A 19,099-nucleotide genomic window follows, 5' to 3' on the forward strand; every position below is an offset into this window, starting at 1 on the left:
CCTGAGAAACAGAGTTTAAATCACTTGCCAAAGATCACACCGCTAGTATGCATGAGTCCTCTCAGCACGACCAGAATTCACCAAATGAATCCAGACCAATCACAGGTGCCCTCCTACTGACTCTTCGTGCCAATCTGCAGGACAGTTCTACCTTCTGAGCCATCTGTGAAGGGAGGGAGCAAAAGAAAGTTGAGCTCAGTCTCTGCTTCCAGGGCACCAGACATAGATGGTCAGAAGACAATTGTCTTAGCTGCTGCTGCCTGGTCAGAGTCTAGGAAGGTGTCTGAGATCCTTCAGAAAAGGAAAACTGTTCTTTACCACCCTTTATTTGCACCATGTTGGGCACTTGCCTACTCCTCTGGCACTCGTATACGTTCCCCTTAATTTTCATTCTCCCTTTCTCTTCCTCACCTCTGCAGCCAAAGTCAAGTCAATCCATGCTTGGATGAAACTGCATCCAGCAGCAGCAGCCTCCTTAGAAAATAGTGGGTCATAGACTGAAAAGCGTGGTGGTACCATCTCCAGCTGACAGGCTTCCAAATTCAACAGCTTTCCTGGCAGCGAGAAAATGGACCCACTGCCAACATCAATACAGCGAGTAGATGTGTTCAGGGCAGTTGGTTAGAGAGTGCTTATTCCACTTTCTTATTTCCTTCAACTATCAGATTTAGGGCCACTAGGCTTTCTGGACATATTATAAAGTGAGAGGCAATTTGATAAATTAGATAGAACCCAGGACCTGGAGACAGAAAGATGAGAATTCAAGTCTTGCTTCAAATACTTACTGTGTGACTCTGAGCAAGTTACTTAGCCACTAAGTTACTTAGCCTTAGTTTTCTTATCTGTAAATTGGAGATAACAATAGCTTTTACCTCATAGGGTTTGTTATTAGGATCAAATGAAATTATACACATGCACACCTATATGTATGTATGTATGTATATAGATACACACACATATACTATAATTTTGTGGATGCTTTTTTAGTCTCTCTAGATTTAGACATTTTAAAGTTTTCTTCCCCACAGGGGAAAGTAAAAGACACAGTGGATAGAGAGATATAGTTGGAGCCAGAAGGATGTCTCAGGTTCAAGTTTTAGCTCTGATGTCTGCTAGCTGTGTGACCATTGGCAAATAATTTAAACTTCTTATTGCCCAAGAAACTATCCAAGACTCTAAGTCCCAAATGAGTTGCTGGTCTGTATTGGTAGAGGAAGTTTCCACAATGGGAGTTCTGCATATTGATGAAAACTCAGCTCCAGATTCTATCCAAACCCCTCCTCAAAGAAATTTATTTTGAAAGTCTCATAATGCAATGTATTCTAACAAAATTGAGATCTTTCATCCTGAGCTCCCTCACCTTCCATATCCTACGCTTTATACTGTTCCATATCTTCACTATCCCCTCCTTCTTTATGTTAGTCTCTGAGAGCTTCCTCTTGTCAAGAACCCTTTATTCTCTCAATCACATCGCTTCCCATATCCACGTGGAGCTCATCCCATATATAATTCTCTCCCTTTCACCTTTTGCTTCTCTCCATCTCCTAACTCCTCCCCCTGCCTATAAATATGCCCAGGTATCCTGCATCCTTTTAAAAATAAATCCATTTATGTTACCCTGCCATTCCCTCAAGCTACTGTCTTATATTTCTCCTCCCTTTTCCTGCTAAGTCCTAGAAAGTATTGCCTGTATTCACTGCATCTATTTCTTCACCAATTATTCATTTGTCAATCCTTTGCAATGACTTGGAACCCCACTGCTCTCATAAAGGTGCTCTTTCAGAGGACACGAGGGATCCCTTAATTGCTAAATTCTATGGTCTTTTCTCTGTTGGCATCTTCCTTGACCTTCCTCCAGTTTTTAACATTATCAACCAACCTCAATTCCAGGGTAACTTTTCCCTTAGTTTCCGTGACATTGCTCCTCTACCTAAGCACAGCGAGTTGGTGCAATGGTCTGGAGCAGGGAGACTTCAGTTCAAGTCTGCCCTCAAACACTTTAACTTGCTGTGCGACCTTGGGCAAGTCACTTAACCCCTGTTTGCACCTACCTCCCAGGATTATTGGGAGGATCAAATGTGATAATATAAATATAATGTAATAAATATAATATAATATAATATAATATAATATAATATAATAGCACTTAGCAGTGTCTGGCACATAGTAGCACTTAATGAATGCTTGCTCCCTTCCCTTTCCCCTTCCTCCCCTCTTTGTCAGTTTCCATTCCTAAATCATAATCCATTCTCCAACTCCTTTTTGTAGGAATCCTTCAGAGCCCTGCCCTGGGCCCTCTCCTCTTCTTTCTGCACTCTCTCCCTTGGTGATTTCATCAGTTCCCATGAATTCAATTATCATCTCTACATATATGACTCCCAAATCTATTTAGCCCACCTCCATCTCTTGGAATTCCAATCCTTCATTACCAACTGCCTCAAAGACATCTCTGCATGATATCTGACTGCCAGCCAAGACTTGGTACATCCGTAACTGAACTGATCATTCTTCCCTTTAACCATATCCCTTCAAACTCTCCTATTTCCATGGAGAGCACAATCATACACACACACATATTCATATATCTATACATACATACACACATATATACATATATAAGCCTTTGCGTATATATACTTATATGTGTGTATTTACAAACACACATTCTTTAATATATGTGTGTATATACATACATATATATACACACATATTTACACACACACACACACACACACACACACACACACACACACACTCATCTAGCCAACAGCCTCATTCAGTTCAATGACTCATCGCTTCTGGCCCAGATTATTGTGATGGCCTCCAAGTTGGTCGCCCTCTTTTCAGACTGTCCTTTCCCTAATTGATCCCCCATCCACAAAAGCTGCTAAAATAATCTTCCAAAATAGAGTTCTTACCATATCATTTCCTTGCTCAAAAATCTTCAGTGGTCCCCTCTTGTGTCTAGGTCAGCATAAGAAACCAGTTCCTCAGCTCTGTATTTAATCCTCTCTGTGAGATCTGGTTCCAACCTATTTCTCCAGTCATATTTCTTTTTCTCTCCCTTATGCGCTTTACAAGGCAGCTAGAGGGTGCAGTGGATAGAACATTGTACTTGGAATCAAGAAGACTCATTTTCATGAGTTCAAATCAGCACCAAGACACATTTGAGCTGTGTGACCCTGGGCAAGGCACTTACCTATATTTGTCTCAGTTCCTCCTCTGTAAAATGGGAACATGTTGGAGAAGGAAATAGCAAACCACTCCAGTATCTTTGCCAAGAAAACCCTGAATGTGGTCATGGAGAGTTGGATGTGACTAAAATAACTGAACAACATGTACTCTACATCCTAGCAAGAGTAGACTGTTCTCTGTTCCCTCAACTCAAACTTCCAACTCTCACCTCTCCACACTAGCCCAAACTATCCCCCAGGCTTGAAGTGTACTTCCTCTCTATTCCCATTTCTGAAAATCTTCCTTCAAGGCTCACTTCAGTCATTACTTTCTCCTCAAAACCTTCCTTGATTTCCCCCAGTGATTAATGTTTTCTACCTTTCCAGATTGCTACTGTATTCACTTAACTTTTTTCTATTTTTGATCCGTTGTTCTGACCTCATTGTTGTATGCCTGTGAAACCTGGACAGTCTACCAGTGCCATACCAGGAAACTGAATTGTTTTCATTTGAATTGTCTTAGGAAGATTCTGAAGATCACCTAGCAGGATAAGGTTCCAGACACTGAGATCCTTACTCCAACTAAACTGCCAAGCATTCAAGGTCTACTTCAGAAAGCACAACTCTGATGGGCTGATCATGTTGTTTGAATGCAAAACATATGCTTGCCAAAAAGACTGTTTTATGGAGAACCCACACAGGGCAAGTGTTCACATGGTGGTCAGAAGAAACGATACAAGGACACTCTCAAGGTCTCGCTTAAGAACTTTGGAATTGATTGTGTGACATGGGAGACACTGGCACAGGACCACTCAGCATGGTGTGCCCACATCAGAGAAGGTGCAGTGCTCTATCAGCAAAGCAGAATTGAAACCAAAAGAAATGTGGGATCCGCAAATTTAGAGTATCCACCCCAAATATTCATACAGACTATTTGTGCACAACCTCTGGTAGAGCATTCCAAGCTCATGTTGGTCTGATCAGCCACAGTGGGACACACAGAAACTTGACTCTAGCACAGTGGTGTCATTTTGGTCTTCTTCAAGGACAACAACAAACCAATTTTTGATCCAGACCTATGATTGTATCATTGCAGGAAATGCAACTGCTCTGCCATTTATAGTCCAAGAGAGTTGTTTGAGACACTGAAGGATTTAAGTGACTTATTCAGGGTCACACAGTATGTGGCCAGAGATGAGATAAGAACTCAGGTTATCCTAATTAATGGCTCTCTATTCATTGCTCTATGGGACCTTTATTTACTTAGCTATGTGTATTTTATGTTTCCTTAGTAGAATATAAGCTTGTGGATGGCAAGGATGGTTTCATTTCATCATTTGGTTATCACTGTGCAGACATTGGTTGGGCCTTGAGACAAATGGATGTTAACGCAAGACAACCTCCAGAATGTTTGTTGATATTTGCATCCTATTAAAGTGGAAGAGTTGGCCAGGGAACAGGAAACATAATCAAACACCAAGGCTCAAGTTTCTTGTGTTTCCAAGTATTATCTGTTATATAGATTGACTCTATTCCTTTGCTGATGGAAATCTTGTTAATGGATTTAACTTATTTGGTCATGTGTGATATTAACGAAGTTCTTGGGACATCCACATTTTCTGGGTAGGATCAATGAGTACAGGATGGAATTCAACTCAATCAGCATTTATTAAGCCACTTCATTTTAAGCCAGCTATCATGCTAAGCACTGGGAACCCAAAGACAAAAATGACTTGCCCTCAAGGAATTTATATTCTACTAGGGGATACGTGTGTGCAGGTAAATACAACATACATACAAAGTAAACAGAAAACAATTGAAAGGAATTGATAACTGGGGGAACCTGGAAAAAGTCTTTTATAGGAGATGACATTTGAGTTAAATCTTAAAGGGAGCTGAGGTGAGAAGAGGGAAAGTGAAGAAGGAAAATACCCAAAGCATAGAGAATATAATGTACAAAGGCATGGAGGTAGGAGATGGGTTATCACATACAAGGAAAAGCAAATAGTTGGCAACTTTGGCATGGAATGAAGAGTGTGAGGGATGTTATATGTAACTAGCCTGAAAAAATGGGCTTGGAGACACATTGTGAAGAAGTCATTGATGTTTTCCCCTGTGCTCCCTTTGGCTAGGCTGGGCTACAGTCTAAAGTCATATTGTAATGATAATGTGGTCCATGCCACAATTTAGACTTGTTAATAATTATGACCACCCTCCTTCTCACTCATTTCTGTGAAGATGATGGGAGAATCCCCAAAGTGCTCAAAGGGTATCTCCAAAAACTTTTCTGATAAGTTTCTCCCTAACTCCTTTGCCCTGGCTGTCCCTCATGCCTAGAATGGTCTTTCTCCTCCACTCTGGCCCTCTGACTTCCTTCAAGACACAATTCAAATGCTCCCCTCTGCAAGGACTTTTCCTCTTTCCTTTCACTTCTCCTCCAACCTGTCCTGAATTCCCAGCATTTCTGAGATTGAATTCCATCTACACTTACACATACATAGCTATTTCATCCTAGCACAGTGCTCAGCACATAGTAGGTACTCCAAAAAACACTTGTTGACTTGACTGGTTGACTTATTTATCTGTGGTGTCCCTTACCTGGATGTGAGCTCCTTGAGTATAGGGACCTTGTTTTTGTCTTTCTTTGTCTCTCCAGCATGTAGTACAGAGCTCGGCACCAAAAGCACTCAAATGCTCATTGACTGACTGGCCAATTAGTCTATCTTCACTCACCTTAGCCAATTCCATATTGAGGGCACTCAACACTTACCATGTGACATCCCACACTTTCAGATGTGGGGTGAATATTATGTTATATCATCATATTCCTTTTTAATATCAAATAACAAGAGAGTCAACATAAGACCACAACTAAGGATAGAATGATAGGACTGGAGTCAAGAGGACCTGAGTTCAAATTTGGCTTCAGATACTCTCTAGCTACGTGACCCTTGGCAAATCACTTAACCTCTGTATGCCTCAGCACCTACCTCTCAGGGCTGTGATGTGGATTAAGTGAGAAAATATTTGGAAAGTGCTTAGTGCAGTGCCTGAAACAGAGCAGCTATTTAATAAACACTTTTTAAAAAAAGGAAATCAAAATCACCATCATTTCTTGTATCCACAAGAACTTGTAACAGCTGAAATCCATTTTGGGTGCCCTGGGCTGGGGATGAACCACTTTATAAAACTGAAATCTTTTAGATTATAGCAAAACATAATCCAAGATTTAGGGTGATGAAACAGAGTGGCATCTAAAATGAAACTTCACAGTCAAACATAAAACCGATTTTGTCAGAAACATGGGAAGTGGAGACTAAATATTGATTGACCCCTATGCAATTTAGAAGAGTGTCCTGTGGGCACAGAAGAAATGGTGGAGCTGCCTGAGAGGCATGGGGAGTCTATACCAACAATATCAAATGACAGGGAGTCAGCTAAATTGGGATTCTGAATACAAACAGTACAAGTTTAGCTATCTGTGTTAAAGGGCTCAATCTTGAAATATTACACCTTTGTGAAAACATGGCACTTCCAGTATCTCACTGCCCACAAAAATAGGTTGAATGGGCAGGCCATTAAACTGTAGCAATGTGATTGGTTGTTGTCCTTCATCTTCGAAGAGGACCAAAATGACATCACCATGATAAAGTGAAATTTCAGTGTGTCCGACTGTGGCTGATCAGACCAATACAAGCTCGGAATGCTCTACTACAGGTTGGGCATAGATAGTCCGTGTGAATATTTGAGGTGGATATCCCAAATTTGTGCATCCTGCATTTACTTTGTAGCAATGTAGAAACTTTCAGGATGACCTGAAAGCTGAGGTCTCTGTCCTTGGTAGCTACGATGACTTCATCAATGTCTGGAAATATGATGACAACGGTAAGAACAGCCACCATCTCCTCCAAAATCGTGTTCTGAGATCTTACAGCTTGACCAGGTCAAAAAGGGATACAATTTTTGCAAGCTGCCTCTTGTCTTCTTGAACATCTATTTCTATGCAAATCTGGAGCAATTCAGTTCCCAAGAAAAGTGACCACCACCCACCTATAGAAGTCCCCCTCTCTTAATAATCTCTACCATCCCCAGGGTTTGTAGGGTTTGAAGTGAACCGTGACCAAAGAGATGCCAATCTGAAGGGAACTCATGTGTCACTCTTGTTCTTTCCCTTCTTTTCTTAGTTTATTTCTCCCAAACTCCCATTCAAACAGGAATGTTCCTCCTCCTCACCTCCACCCATGTAAGCAGTCTCTAGAATCCTTCAAGCTTGAGCTCAGATAATATCTACCAGAAGCCTCTCTTGATCATGCCACCCACTCTAAGTTTTGCTTTCCCCACCAAAAAATTATTACTTTGTATTTTTTGCACTCAGGTATTCTGTTCATGCAAGCTCATTGAGAGCAGGAGCTTTTTGTCCATATTTTCCCAGAGCCTAGCACAACACCTTGCACTTATTAAAAGCTTGTTCAACTGAATTCCTGACACACAATGAATCCACATTCTTTGATGACTCAGTTCCCCCTAGACAGATTTTTTTTAATTTCTCTGCACCTTCCTATGTTGTATCTTCAAAATGGACTCATTGTATTCTTAACATTCACATAAAACAAAAAACCCCACATTTTTCTATGAGTATATGCAAACTTTTAAACTTTGTCTTTTAAGAAAAAGAAACCCTTTAGGTATTTTGGGATTATCATAGAATTTCATTGAATTACAGAATTTCAGTCTATGATGGAAGAGACCTAAAATTTGAAGTACCCTCGTCAATTGCGTACAGTCTGAACAACGAAAGACCTAATTACTTTAGCATTCTAAAATATAGCCAGCTTTCTCAATAAACCTCACTGAAAACTTTCACAATGAATAAGAACATACCATTTATGACCATGAATAGGTGCCCCTCCAGAAGCAAGATTCGTAAGAGAAGCAAGAGACTTTTAGTCCCTTAGCAACTTCAGCACAGAGAAGTCTTGTGATTGGTAAATTATGGCCATATTCCCATTGTCCCTTTGATTGTAGAAATTCCACTTATTCAGTTGTTTTCTTTGCCTAGCCCTGCACTGGGACATGGCCTATTTGCTTCTGTTAGATTAGATAGTGACACCATGTCTACTTTGGGTTCTCCAAAAGCCAGTAAGATCACAAGGCACTCCAAGCCTTAGGACCTGGCTGGTATAAATGAAGAAAATATATGAGGGACACTGACACAACAGCAAGGCCAACTGATGAAGAGTCAGCAGGACATAAGGGTAATAAAGGCAATGCCAAGACCACAAGTCCAGGTATACTTTTGAACTGATCCAGAGATCTGATTTTATGAAAGCCCTACCTGATAAGACTAATCTGGGTTAGTCTCAGGGCAGTCCCTGTATTGTTCAGAAGATAGCTTGAAAGTCAATACCCATGTATCCCCTAGAAGGGGATACATGCCTGAGCTGTAAGAATTAGAGGTGGCCAAAGTGGGATGGGTTGTCTTGAAGGTGATAGGTTCTTCCTTGTTAGAGATCTTCAAGCAGGGGCTGAATAAATACTCATCAGGTATGTGGGGATTCTTTCTGGATATGGGTTGGAACACATGATCCATAAAGCCCCTCCAACTCCTAAATTCTGTGATTTTGTGAGTCTACATGAGAATTTTCAATGCATATTAGAATGGCAAGGGAGGAACCATGGGTAGAAGAAAGTTTCTACTCAGGAGTGATCAAGGAGATCCCAGATAGAAACTACACTGAGCAAGGACTGTCTTAAGAGCAAAATATGCTGGGAACCAAAGACCTAAATCCTCTGTCTGTCTTCAGGTGGAGCTGGAATCTGGTGGTTCTCTGGTGTCTCCTTGCTTCAAACACTAGGCCAGGAACTCAGTGACAGGACAATAACCCCATATCTGTGAACTGAAGTTATGCTCATTGCTCTTTTCAAAATATGACCTTTATGTGAGATATCTTGAGTTTCAAGTGCAACATGAGGAATTTTAATACAATTTTTTATTGTGGAAAGAGGGATGATTGTGAAATCAGAAGACTTGGGTTTGAATTCTGGCTCTACCACTTACTAGCTGGAAACTGATATGTCTCAAGTTCCTAGGCACAAACATACCCGGATGATTTCTCTGTGTCCTGCCTTTAGTTTCAGTTTTGCCCAGTGTGACTGAAGGTTGGTATGGCAGAACTCCCTTGGAAGAACAATGCTGGAATAGAAACCCAGAGTCAAAATGTACGATATATGATGATATAAAATGAAATGTATGATGAAAATTGAATTTGGACCTGTTGGCTTAGTCTCCTAGTCCAAAAGTCTAAGGTGGGTAGATTCCTCTATACAGGGTACCCCAAAAGTCTTCATGTAATTTTAATCTATTAAGAGTTTATTGAATGGAGACTTTCAGGAAATTCTATATACTATGACCTAATATTGCATAATATTCCTGGATTACAACCCAAATTGAACTTATTTAAAGCAAACACAAGGTGCAACCAACCAAATATTCCATTAGAGCATTTTGCATGGCCTACAATAAAACTATGGTCAACAAGTATCACGTTTTCATATTACATTTATTAAGGCTTGACTACTGATCCTTTACACACATACGTACATACATATATATTATTACTTAGCATTTTCCTGTTTAAAGCAAGAAAATATTTTCATGCATTCCCTTTACCTTTGTATAACCTTTTTTTAAACTCCCAACCATCATTTTGCTTGGATGACTTCTTATGGTGGGATTTTCCAATTTTTAAAATATTACTTTAACTTTCTTCACATATTATAGTTTAAATGACTTTCATTTAGTCCCCAAAGGCATGGGAGTTGTCTTTAATATTACTGAGAACAATCTACGTCTGAAACATATGTGCCATAGTCAACTTCTTACCTAATGGTACTTAAGGTTATGTAAACATCATTATAAATTATTTAATCATAAATACTTCATTAAAGCTAACACACCACAGCTCTTAGCTCATAATGCCCACATTTGGCTTAACAAAATGCCATTCAGAACTAACCTCTCCCTAAAACTATATCTTGATGCTGTACAATTGTTCAAGATTCAGCTTTTGTATTTCTCTTAAAAAAATGCCAAGCCTTCTTAATTCTGATTGCCAGTTGGTAGTCTGATCTTGAGGAACTTGGTTGAGGCCATTTTCTTAATTAGATCTGCCAGTGGAACTTGCAGACAATTAATTTGGACCACCACGTGGTGATCCTCTCTTAGCTTATGATTTTTTTCTGAGCTCTAGGTGAACAGAACTGGTCTCTTGAAGAGCATTTGTCCTTCATGCCATCTGCCAATGAAATGGACACTGGCTACTTTGGAGATGTTAGCCCCCTAAGGCATGATACGCACTCTTGCCATGGCAGTCCAATGGTTCCTTTATGCTACCAAGAGGACACCATGCTGACTATTTGGCTCAATGATCTGTTCATACAAAGAAGGGCCATCAAGAAGCAGCAAAGAGAGGTGAATGATTCCCTCCCTCCCATCCACCCTAGTTGACATAGGCAGAGGAGCATTCAGAACAGCTCCATCTCAGTTCTCTTGGATCCATGATCTCCCTACTTACACACTCAGAAATGCAAGGGACTTTCTGGTTTGGGCATCCAAGAAACATTCTAGCCTATGGCACACCACAGGTTTCTGGGAGGCAATATGGTATAGTGGAAAGACTGGGAATTAGGAGACCTGAGTTGGAGACCAAGTCTAACTAGCCATGTGACCTTGAGCAACTCACTTTACTTTTCTGGGCCTCAGTATTCTCCTCTGTAAAATGAAAATGTAGGACTAGGAGACCTCTAGGGTCCTGTCCAGCTCTAAGATCCTATATTCCTGTGGTCCAATATAGTCTGACAACAAGCCAAAAAGCAGTTCTTTTAGACTCCCCAGAAGCAGAATAGTGATGTGCTGTTGGGAATTAAATTAATGCACAGTGTACCTAAATCATCAACTATCAAGTTTGTCTCTTATTGCACAATCTAGATACAGCTGACTAGGGGGAAAGGCCCAACATGGTCACCTTGTCTCCCACCTGATCTGACTCTTTCTGAAATGGAGGGACAGTCTTGGGTGCCAACCCACATTCCTACCTACCCACCCACCCACCCATTCAAGGAGGGAGGAAGGCAGTGTATCCACTGGTGTCACTAGAATGTCCAGCTACTCCTTTCAACTGAAACCTTGATATTGCTGAAAAACAATGAAATAACTAACCCTTTTGGGCCAACGACTGAAAACATCTCAGAAAGAAGTGAAAGAACACACTTGGTCCTTGAAAATGTCAGCAAAGAGAGTATCATGTTCATTCTGTTTAAAGAAAGGCTGGAGTTTGAGTTTTGGTTAAGGAAAATACTGTGCACTGTTTGGGGTCAGGTTAACAGAGTACTGCTGTTGGGGGAAATAAAACTCAGTTGAGTGTTGGTATCAGAGATGGTGATGTATTCAAGGAGCACTGAAGCTACTTTCTCATGTGTAGAGCATCTTGAAATTTGGTGCTTGTATACTGGGCGTGAAAGCCTTTCTTGTTGATGGTATCGTCTGTGTGAAAGCGGATCATCAGTGAATCACCTGCAGAGTAGATTTCTTCTAAAGGCTGAGGAAAGAAGGAATGATAACAAGCATTTAAATAAGTTGAAGGATACCACCAGGCATTTATAGAATGGTGTCAAAGTACTTCATACACATTCTTGCAAATGATCACAACAACCTATGAGGAAGGGACTATCTCTATTATCAGCTCCATTTTACAGATGAGGAAGCTGAGAAGAGAGAGTAAGTGACTTGACCATGGCTAAGCACCTACTTTGTGTCAGAGGCAGGATTTGAATCCAGTTTCCACTTAATTTTAAGTCTAAGGCCCCATAGATAAATAGACAGACAGATGGGCAGGTAGACACATAAATATATATATATATGTATATATACATATATATATACACACACACACACACACACACATGCATGCATACATACATGGATAGATGAATGGATGGATACATTGATGGATGGATGGTTGGATGGATGGATGGATACATAGATACGTATATAGACAGAGAAATATACATACATAAATAGAGATAGATAGATGACTGAACATTAATTAAAGCTTATTATGTGCCAGACACCGTGTTAAGTGCTTGGAGTACAAATACCAACAAGCTAAACAATCCTTACCTACAAGGAGCTTATATTCTAATGGAGACAAGATAGCACATAAAAGGGGAGGGGGAAGAGACTGGGAAGTAACTTAAGGACCTGGAATTCAGCAAGATTTGGCAAAAGCTCACCTATCAGAGTTCAGAGACTCGGGGAAGAGTCTAAGTGGAAGAAGGTGGAGGTGATATGATTAAGGCTTTCAACAAGGCTTCCATTATCACCATTTTGCTAAAACTCTTTTCTCAATGGTTGTAATCACTAAATCCAATGACTTTATTTTTTTATGTAGTCTTTATTTCTCTGGGTATCTCTGCAGTATCTGACACTTTGAGATTTGCAAAGACTAGAATTATGGCAATGGGGAAAGTAAGGAGGGAAAGAGATGTGAATGAGAGTATGGAGGCAGAATGCATAGGACTTATCATAGTACAGAGATGAAGGGCAGAGAGGGTGAAGTGATGAAGGCACATATGTGCACCAGGTGAGACAATCTGTCAAAGTTTCAGAGAATGGAACAGATGGAGAAGAGATGAGGTAAGAAGACCTGTCAGGAGGTTGTTGCCTTGGTCCAGATGAGATTCCACAGGAAGAAAAGTCCAAAGGATTGAGAGGCAGGGTGGTATAGTGTTGAGTGCTAAACAAGGAGTCCAAAGGATCCAAGTTCAAATCTTGTCTCTGACACTACAGTATTAACCTCTTTATATTTCAGCTCTCTGTTTTTAAAAGGAAGGGGTTGGACCAGATGACCTCTAAGGTCCCTTCTCACTCAAAAGCTCTGATCCTATGACTGAGGGGAGGACATTCCTTGTATCTTCCCAAAGACACATATATACTTGTGTGTGTGTAGAAGGGCATGGCCAAAGCTGCTCTTGTTCAGAATGTTTCAATGAAACATGTGAGGAGCAAGCCTTGGAGTGAATGCCACATAGCAGGTTCCAACTCTGAAGGAAGAGGAACAAAGTGTAGCTTTAATTGTGAAGATGTCTGAAAACTTAACAACAAAAAATGAAAGAATTATGAGAAAACACCTCCCTTCTCTGAGGAAGGAGAGCCAATAAGGGAGTCAAAACTGCATATAATGTCAGATTTTTTTCAACATATTGATCAACTTTATTTTTTATTCTTCCTTTTTTGCTGCTTTATTTTTAAAAATTCTTTATTATAATGGATAGCTCTCTGGAAGGAGGAGAGTAGAGACACAAGAGGAAATCTAGGTGATGTAAAAACAAAAGACATTGATAAAAATCTATTTTAAACAGCTGAAAGAGTATGAATTGAGCCTGTTGCCTTCTGTACTTCTCTCTGGAGTTATAACTAGGGTGAGGCACCTGGTTTTCTCTTTTGTTTTGTTTCTTTTTTTGGACCAGATCTGTGGTTCCACTAATGTAGGGACCTCTCATTGAGAAAATTTCCTCTACCAATGCAGATCTGTACCTATTCCTTATTTCACAGTCTCAGAAGGGGTTCTTAATCTGGAGTCTCTGAACTTGTGTGTGTGTGTGGTTTTTTTTTTTTTGAGGGGGGAAAGCAAGGCAATTGGGGTTAAGTAACTTGCCCAAGATCACGCAGCTAGTAAGTGTCAAGTGTCTGAGGCCAGATTTGAACTTGGGTCCTCCTAACTCCAGGACCTACTGACTGTGCCACTTAACCGTGTGTGTGTGTGTGTGTGTGTGTGTGTGTGTGTGTGTGTGTGTGTGTGTGTGTGTGTTTTGTGGTTTGATGATCGTATTTCAATATAGTTAGCTTCCTTTAAAATCCTATGTATTTTATTTAATATAATTTTAAAACATTCTGAGAAAAGGCTTCCATGGGCTTCACCAGATTGTCCACAACAGAAAAAGGGCTATGAGAAGGAGGTTAAGAGATTTGCTCATAGCTAGCCTGTGGCAGAAGTGGGGCTCGAACCCAGTCTTCTTGACTCTAAGGCCACGTCTCTATCCACTATTCTTTTTTTTTTTTTTTGAGATCCAGCTCATTTTATTTTTGGTACTTTGAAATGTTCTACAATGTGGTAACTACCCCCTTTCAGTTTTGCATCGTTAGTAAACTAGATAAGCATAATATTCATACTATAATCCAAATCATCAATAACATAGGTAATAAATAGCACAAGATGTCTCAGTTATGATTTGAAGCCTTCTGCCCACTATTGCCAGTCAAGTAGCAAGCACCTATTTAGTGAGAAAAATTAGCTAAAATTGTAAGATAATTAAAACTAACTACCAAGTGGTGACTTCTTCACTACATTCCTCTCCCCTCAAACTGGCCCTGGCCTGTTCTTTCCCTGCAATCATCTCTCAGAGACCATCCCATAGAATGATTCTCTTCCAATTCCCCTCTACGTACGCCTGGGTCTTATGTCTCAATCTCTCTAAAGTCTCTCTTCGAGATTTTGCTTCTCTGATCCCCACTATGACTTTTTCCTTAAAAAGCTGATTTGTGTTTACCTTTTGTGCTTGCCCCTTGATTTAGGCATCAGAATTACTAACTATGACTCCACCTAGCTCTTTTTCTATGTAACTGGTCCAATTAGTTATATATGTAAATAATATTTTGCCAAGAAGGTGCTCTGAGTTGTATAAACTCATTCACCAGATTTGGATTTGTGGCTGATGCTAGAAGCAAGATCACCACTTAGTGGCAACTGGTATAAACTGCAAAGACTCATTCTCTGGAATTTTGGGTCCTAAAGGACCATAGGAACATAAATCTAGAACCAGAAAGGTTCTTAACATGACTCTTTCATTTTACAAATAAAGAAACAGAAGCCAAGAATGGTGTGGTGATTGACTCAGGGTCATTCAAAGAACTAGTGGGAAAGCTGGGCTTTGTCCCAAGTCTTCTGAGGCCAAATCCAATATTATTCCATTACACTGGATCTCTCTACTTTGTAAAAACCATATGACATAACATAATAGAGCCTGGATGTTCCCCTTGGCAAATGTCTAAAAGAAGCATGGACTGAGTTTCTATTATACAAGCAATTAACCCAACCCTGGGACACCATTTTCCCTACTGTGTGACCAAGAGCTCAAACTCTGCTATCTTAAATAACCTCTTGCTCTGACAAAGGTTTCAGTCTTACACCCCAACTATACAGAATCATAGAGTATTAGAGTTGGAAGAGACCTCAGCAGGTATCCAGTCTTACTGATATCCCCCAAAAGGATCCATAGAAGTGATTATCCAGCCTGTGCTGGAAGAATTCCCTACTGGAGGTAATCCATTCTACTCTGGGGCAGCTTTAGTTGTTAGGAAGCATAAATTTTCCTCCTTGAAATTTCTGGAGGTTCTCCTACTTCTGCCCTCTTGGTTCAACAGTTGCAAATTGCTGTCCAGCATTGCTGAACCAATTCACAGAGCCAACAGTATCATTGTAAGTCTGTTTTCCTGCAGTACTTCCAACAATTGTCATTTCTTTTTTTTCCTTTTTTTCACATCTTTGCTAACATTATTGAGCATGTGGTAGGACTTCAGACTTGTTTTCACTGGCATTTTTCAAATTATTGCTGATTTAGAGCATTTTCTTTTCATATTCTTAGGTCAAACACAAGGCTAACTCATCTTCTGCATGATAGTTCTTCAAACACTTTGAGATACTCACCATATTTCCCATCCTTGTCCCTCCCCCTTCCCCAGTTTGCTCTTTTTCATGATAAATCCTTTCTCAAAAGATTCAGTCTTCTTATGTCACAGACTCAAAGCCCTTCCCTGTTCTCACCGCTCTCTTCTGCACACTCTCTAGCTTATCAGTGTCACTCCTAAACTATGCTGCTCAGAAGTCTAACCAGAACTATTTTCTTTCACCCCAGGAATTCAAGCTTCAGACACACTAATCCCCCATCTCAGCAGTACAATAGAAAGTGCTATCACCCACATCCTGGCCTGAAGAACCCAGGAATCACCGATCTCTTACTTCCTGCTTCTCTCTTGAATAGAACTGCCTGCATTAATCATTTGTTTACACTCTTCTAATAATTTTTTTTTTTACTTATGTCTGAACAAAATCTGTTTATAATAAGGGATGTGGCCAAAGGCAGAGGTAAATAAATTTGGTCTTAGAGGCAACAAAATAGAATCGAATCCTAACCCTAACTCTAAATGCACTCATTTAACTTTAAAAAAAAAGTAAATAAAGCAACAAAAAACCGCCCTCATGTTCTCCCTAAGGATAGAGCCTACACCGATGACCATCACAATAATAATTTTCTATACTTCATGTAGTGTAGAAGGAGAAAAATTTTAATTAAAAAAAATTTTATTAAGACCACTGCACATGGTCAACATACAGTCTTAATACTCAAAACTGAACACTATTTAAATTCCTGAACTAGTTTCCATTTTAAGGCTCTAGTTTCAAGTGAATTTTGCTCCTGATAGTCTACTTCTATTTGCCAAAATTAAAAGAATTTCATTGCTATCAATCTGTACCAAATCCACCTGCCTCCTCAAATGTTAACCCAAGCTTTTCTCCAATGCTGTTACCCTGCCATTGGCCATGAGATGCTCTGGCTCAGGACTTTCACGTCTGGGACTTACCCCAGAGCCGCAGAACCTGCCCAGTCGTGGGGCTGTGCTGTCATAGCCGTCAAAGGCTTCCATGTAGTCATAGCCACAATCTGCCTCTTCTTCGACTTCAAATGTCTGGAATATTAATTCCACACCATAACCATCCTCTGCTGCAATCACCCAGTCACAATGAGACTGCCCAGAATAATTATTGTCACCAAACTGGGCATGGGAATAGAGGTCTTTGGTCTGGACATCTGCCTTCAGCCGGCCACCGCATTCTGAAGTAAAGATACAACCCATTATGGTTCAGTTGCAAAATTGAACATCTTACTCTTTTCCCTGTTTAGCCTTAACCCTTCTCCTGAGTTATGGCTAACGGTAAAGGTAAGTCAGTGAAGGAATAGGATCTGTCTCAAAGAGATCAAAAAAAGAGGAGCAGGACCCAAGTATACAAAAATATTCACAGAAGCTCTATTTGTGAGAGCAAAGTCACAGAACCCAAAACCATACTCATCAATTGGGGGATGGCTAAAGAAATTATGGCACATAAATTAAATGGAATATTAGCTTGCTCTTAAAAATTAAGAAAGGGAAAATTATGTGAAATATGGGTAAAGTTGTACAAATAGATGCAGACTGAAGTGAGCGGAACCAGGAGAGCAATTTATATAAAAACAACATTATAAAGACAAACAATCTGGAAAGATTTGGGGACTATGATCAATGCAATAAGCAACCACGACTCTGGAGGACTGATGATTGAAGCATGCCACTCACCACCCAACAGAGAGGTGACGCACTCCAGGTGCAAACTGAGATGTACATTTTGTGATGTGGCCAACGTGGAAATTAGTTTTGCTTGACTATAAATATTTTTACAAGGATTTTAAAAATATTTTTAGTGGGTTAAGAGGGTTGGGAGGGAGAGAAAATTGATTTTTGCTCATTGAAAAAGATTTAATTAAATTCTAAAAATAAATAAAGGCATGGGATCATAGACTAAAGTTGGAAGGAATCTTGGGAGGCATCAGGTTTAGCCCCTTTGCTTAACAGATGAGCAATCTGAGGCACAGAGATGTTAATTGATTTACCCAATTTCTGATGCAACATTCAAACTCCAATGCCCTATCCACTGTGTAAACTTCTCATTTTACAGCTGAGGAAACTAGACCCAGAGAGATTATGGTACTTGCCAAGGGTCACATAGTTATTAAGTGTCTGAATTTGGATTTAAACCTAGGGCTTCCTGATTCCAAGACAAGAAGATAAGTGTTCAAATGATTACTTTCTAGGATTTGTGGATGGACTACTCAGGGGAAGGTGAGACTCTGAGGCTGGCATTGAGCTGAGAAGGTAGTTGGAGAAGAAGAAGAAGGCTGAGAGATGATGGAATTGGGATGCTTTGATGCCCATCAAAAGTTTAATGTTGACTGTCCCACAAAGATGGCTGATAACCCGGTGTACCTGTACTGTGTCTTGCTTGGAAACCTTTCCTCTGCACTGAAGCATCAGAGTAGAACCTGAGAAACATCTGGTTTGTAGAAGCCACCACAGGATCCGGCTTCCTGCTGCCACAGAAGCGGCCAAGGATCGGGGACTTGCTGGTGGGTCCATCGTAGAGCTCCAGGTGATCATAAGCACATTCTTGGTGCTGTTCCATTTCAAATTCATTAAAAGTCTATGAGACAGAAAAGAAGAAGCCAGGGAAAGATCAGGTCACCTCCAGAAGCATGAGTCCAGAGGTCCAGCACTTGTTCATTTACTTTGGTAGTGTCTCAAGAATGGAAGGGAGCAGCAAAGGTCTCCCAGTCCTGGGCTCTTGGATTAGCATCGTGGGAAAAAGCCCAGCTTATGTTGTGTAAGTAGCCATTCAATTTAGACAGAGTTGTAAAGAAAGAAAGTGGAATCAATAGCCATTTATTAAACAGTTGCAGTACATCAGGTACCATGCTAGGCACTCGAGACATAAAGATAAAAATGAACAATCCCTGCTTCCAAGGAGATTGTATCACAATACAATACTACTGTGGTCTTTCAAGGGATAGTCCCCCAAAGCCCACATCCCAGAGAGATGGATTATGCCACAGAAAAAGAAAATCCCTGCTGCTCTAGACTACCTGACAAACTTAACAGGGTAGATGAGTCACTGTTTTCTCCTACTGCCTTCCCCAAGAAATATAAAAAATTCAGGTCACATAACAGACACAGACACTAGGCAAATTGCCAGAGGTTGTCCTCTAAGGTATCTTGACTA

General features: G+C 40.3%; 2 protein-coding genes across 2 annotated transcripts in view; both read right to left on the reverse strand.

The window, feature by feature from the left end:
• The window catches only part of OPALIN (oligodendrocytic myelin paranodal and inner loop protein), a 28,386-nt gene extending 21,311 nt beyond the window's left edge, over positions 1–7,075 (reverse strand). The window contains exons 1-2 of the mRNA XM_072621430.1: positions 6,958–7,075; positions 412–554 (exon numbers count right to left, since the gene is read on the reverse strand). Of these exons, the coding sequence (XP_072477531.1) occupies positions 412–554; positions 6,958–7,075 (261 nt within the window). The remainder of the gene's footprint in view (positions 1–411; positions 555–6,957) is intronic.
• A 4,381-nt stretch (positions 7,076–11,456) lies between these two features.
• The window catches only part of TLL2 (tolloid like 2), a 150,319-nt gene continuing 142,676 nt past the window's right edge, over positions 11,457–19,099 (reverse strand). Inside the window, 3 exon segments of the mRNA XM_072626432.1 lie at positions 11,457–11,770; positions 16,873–17,123; positions 18,310–18,523. Coding sequence (XP_072482533.1) covers positions 11,636–11,770; positions 16,873–17,123; positions 18,310–18,523 — 600 coding nt within the window. The 3' untranslated portion in view covers positions 11,457–11,635.

The sequence above is a fragment of the Notamacropus eugenii genome, chromosome 1 (genome assembly GCF_028372415.1).
Source record: "Notamacropus eugenii isolate mMacEug1 chromosome 1, mMacEug1.pri_v2, whole genome shotgun sequence".
Classification (NCBI taxonomy): domain Eukaryota; kingdom Metazoa; phylum Chordata; class Mammalia; order Diprotodontia; family Macropodidae; genus Notamacropus; species Notamacropus eugenii.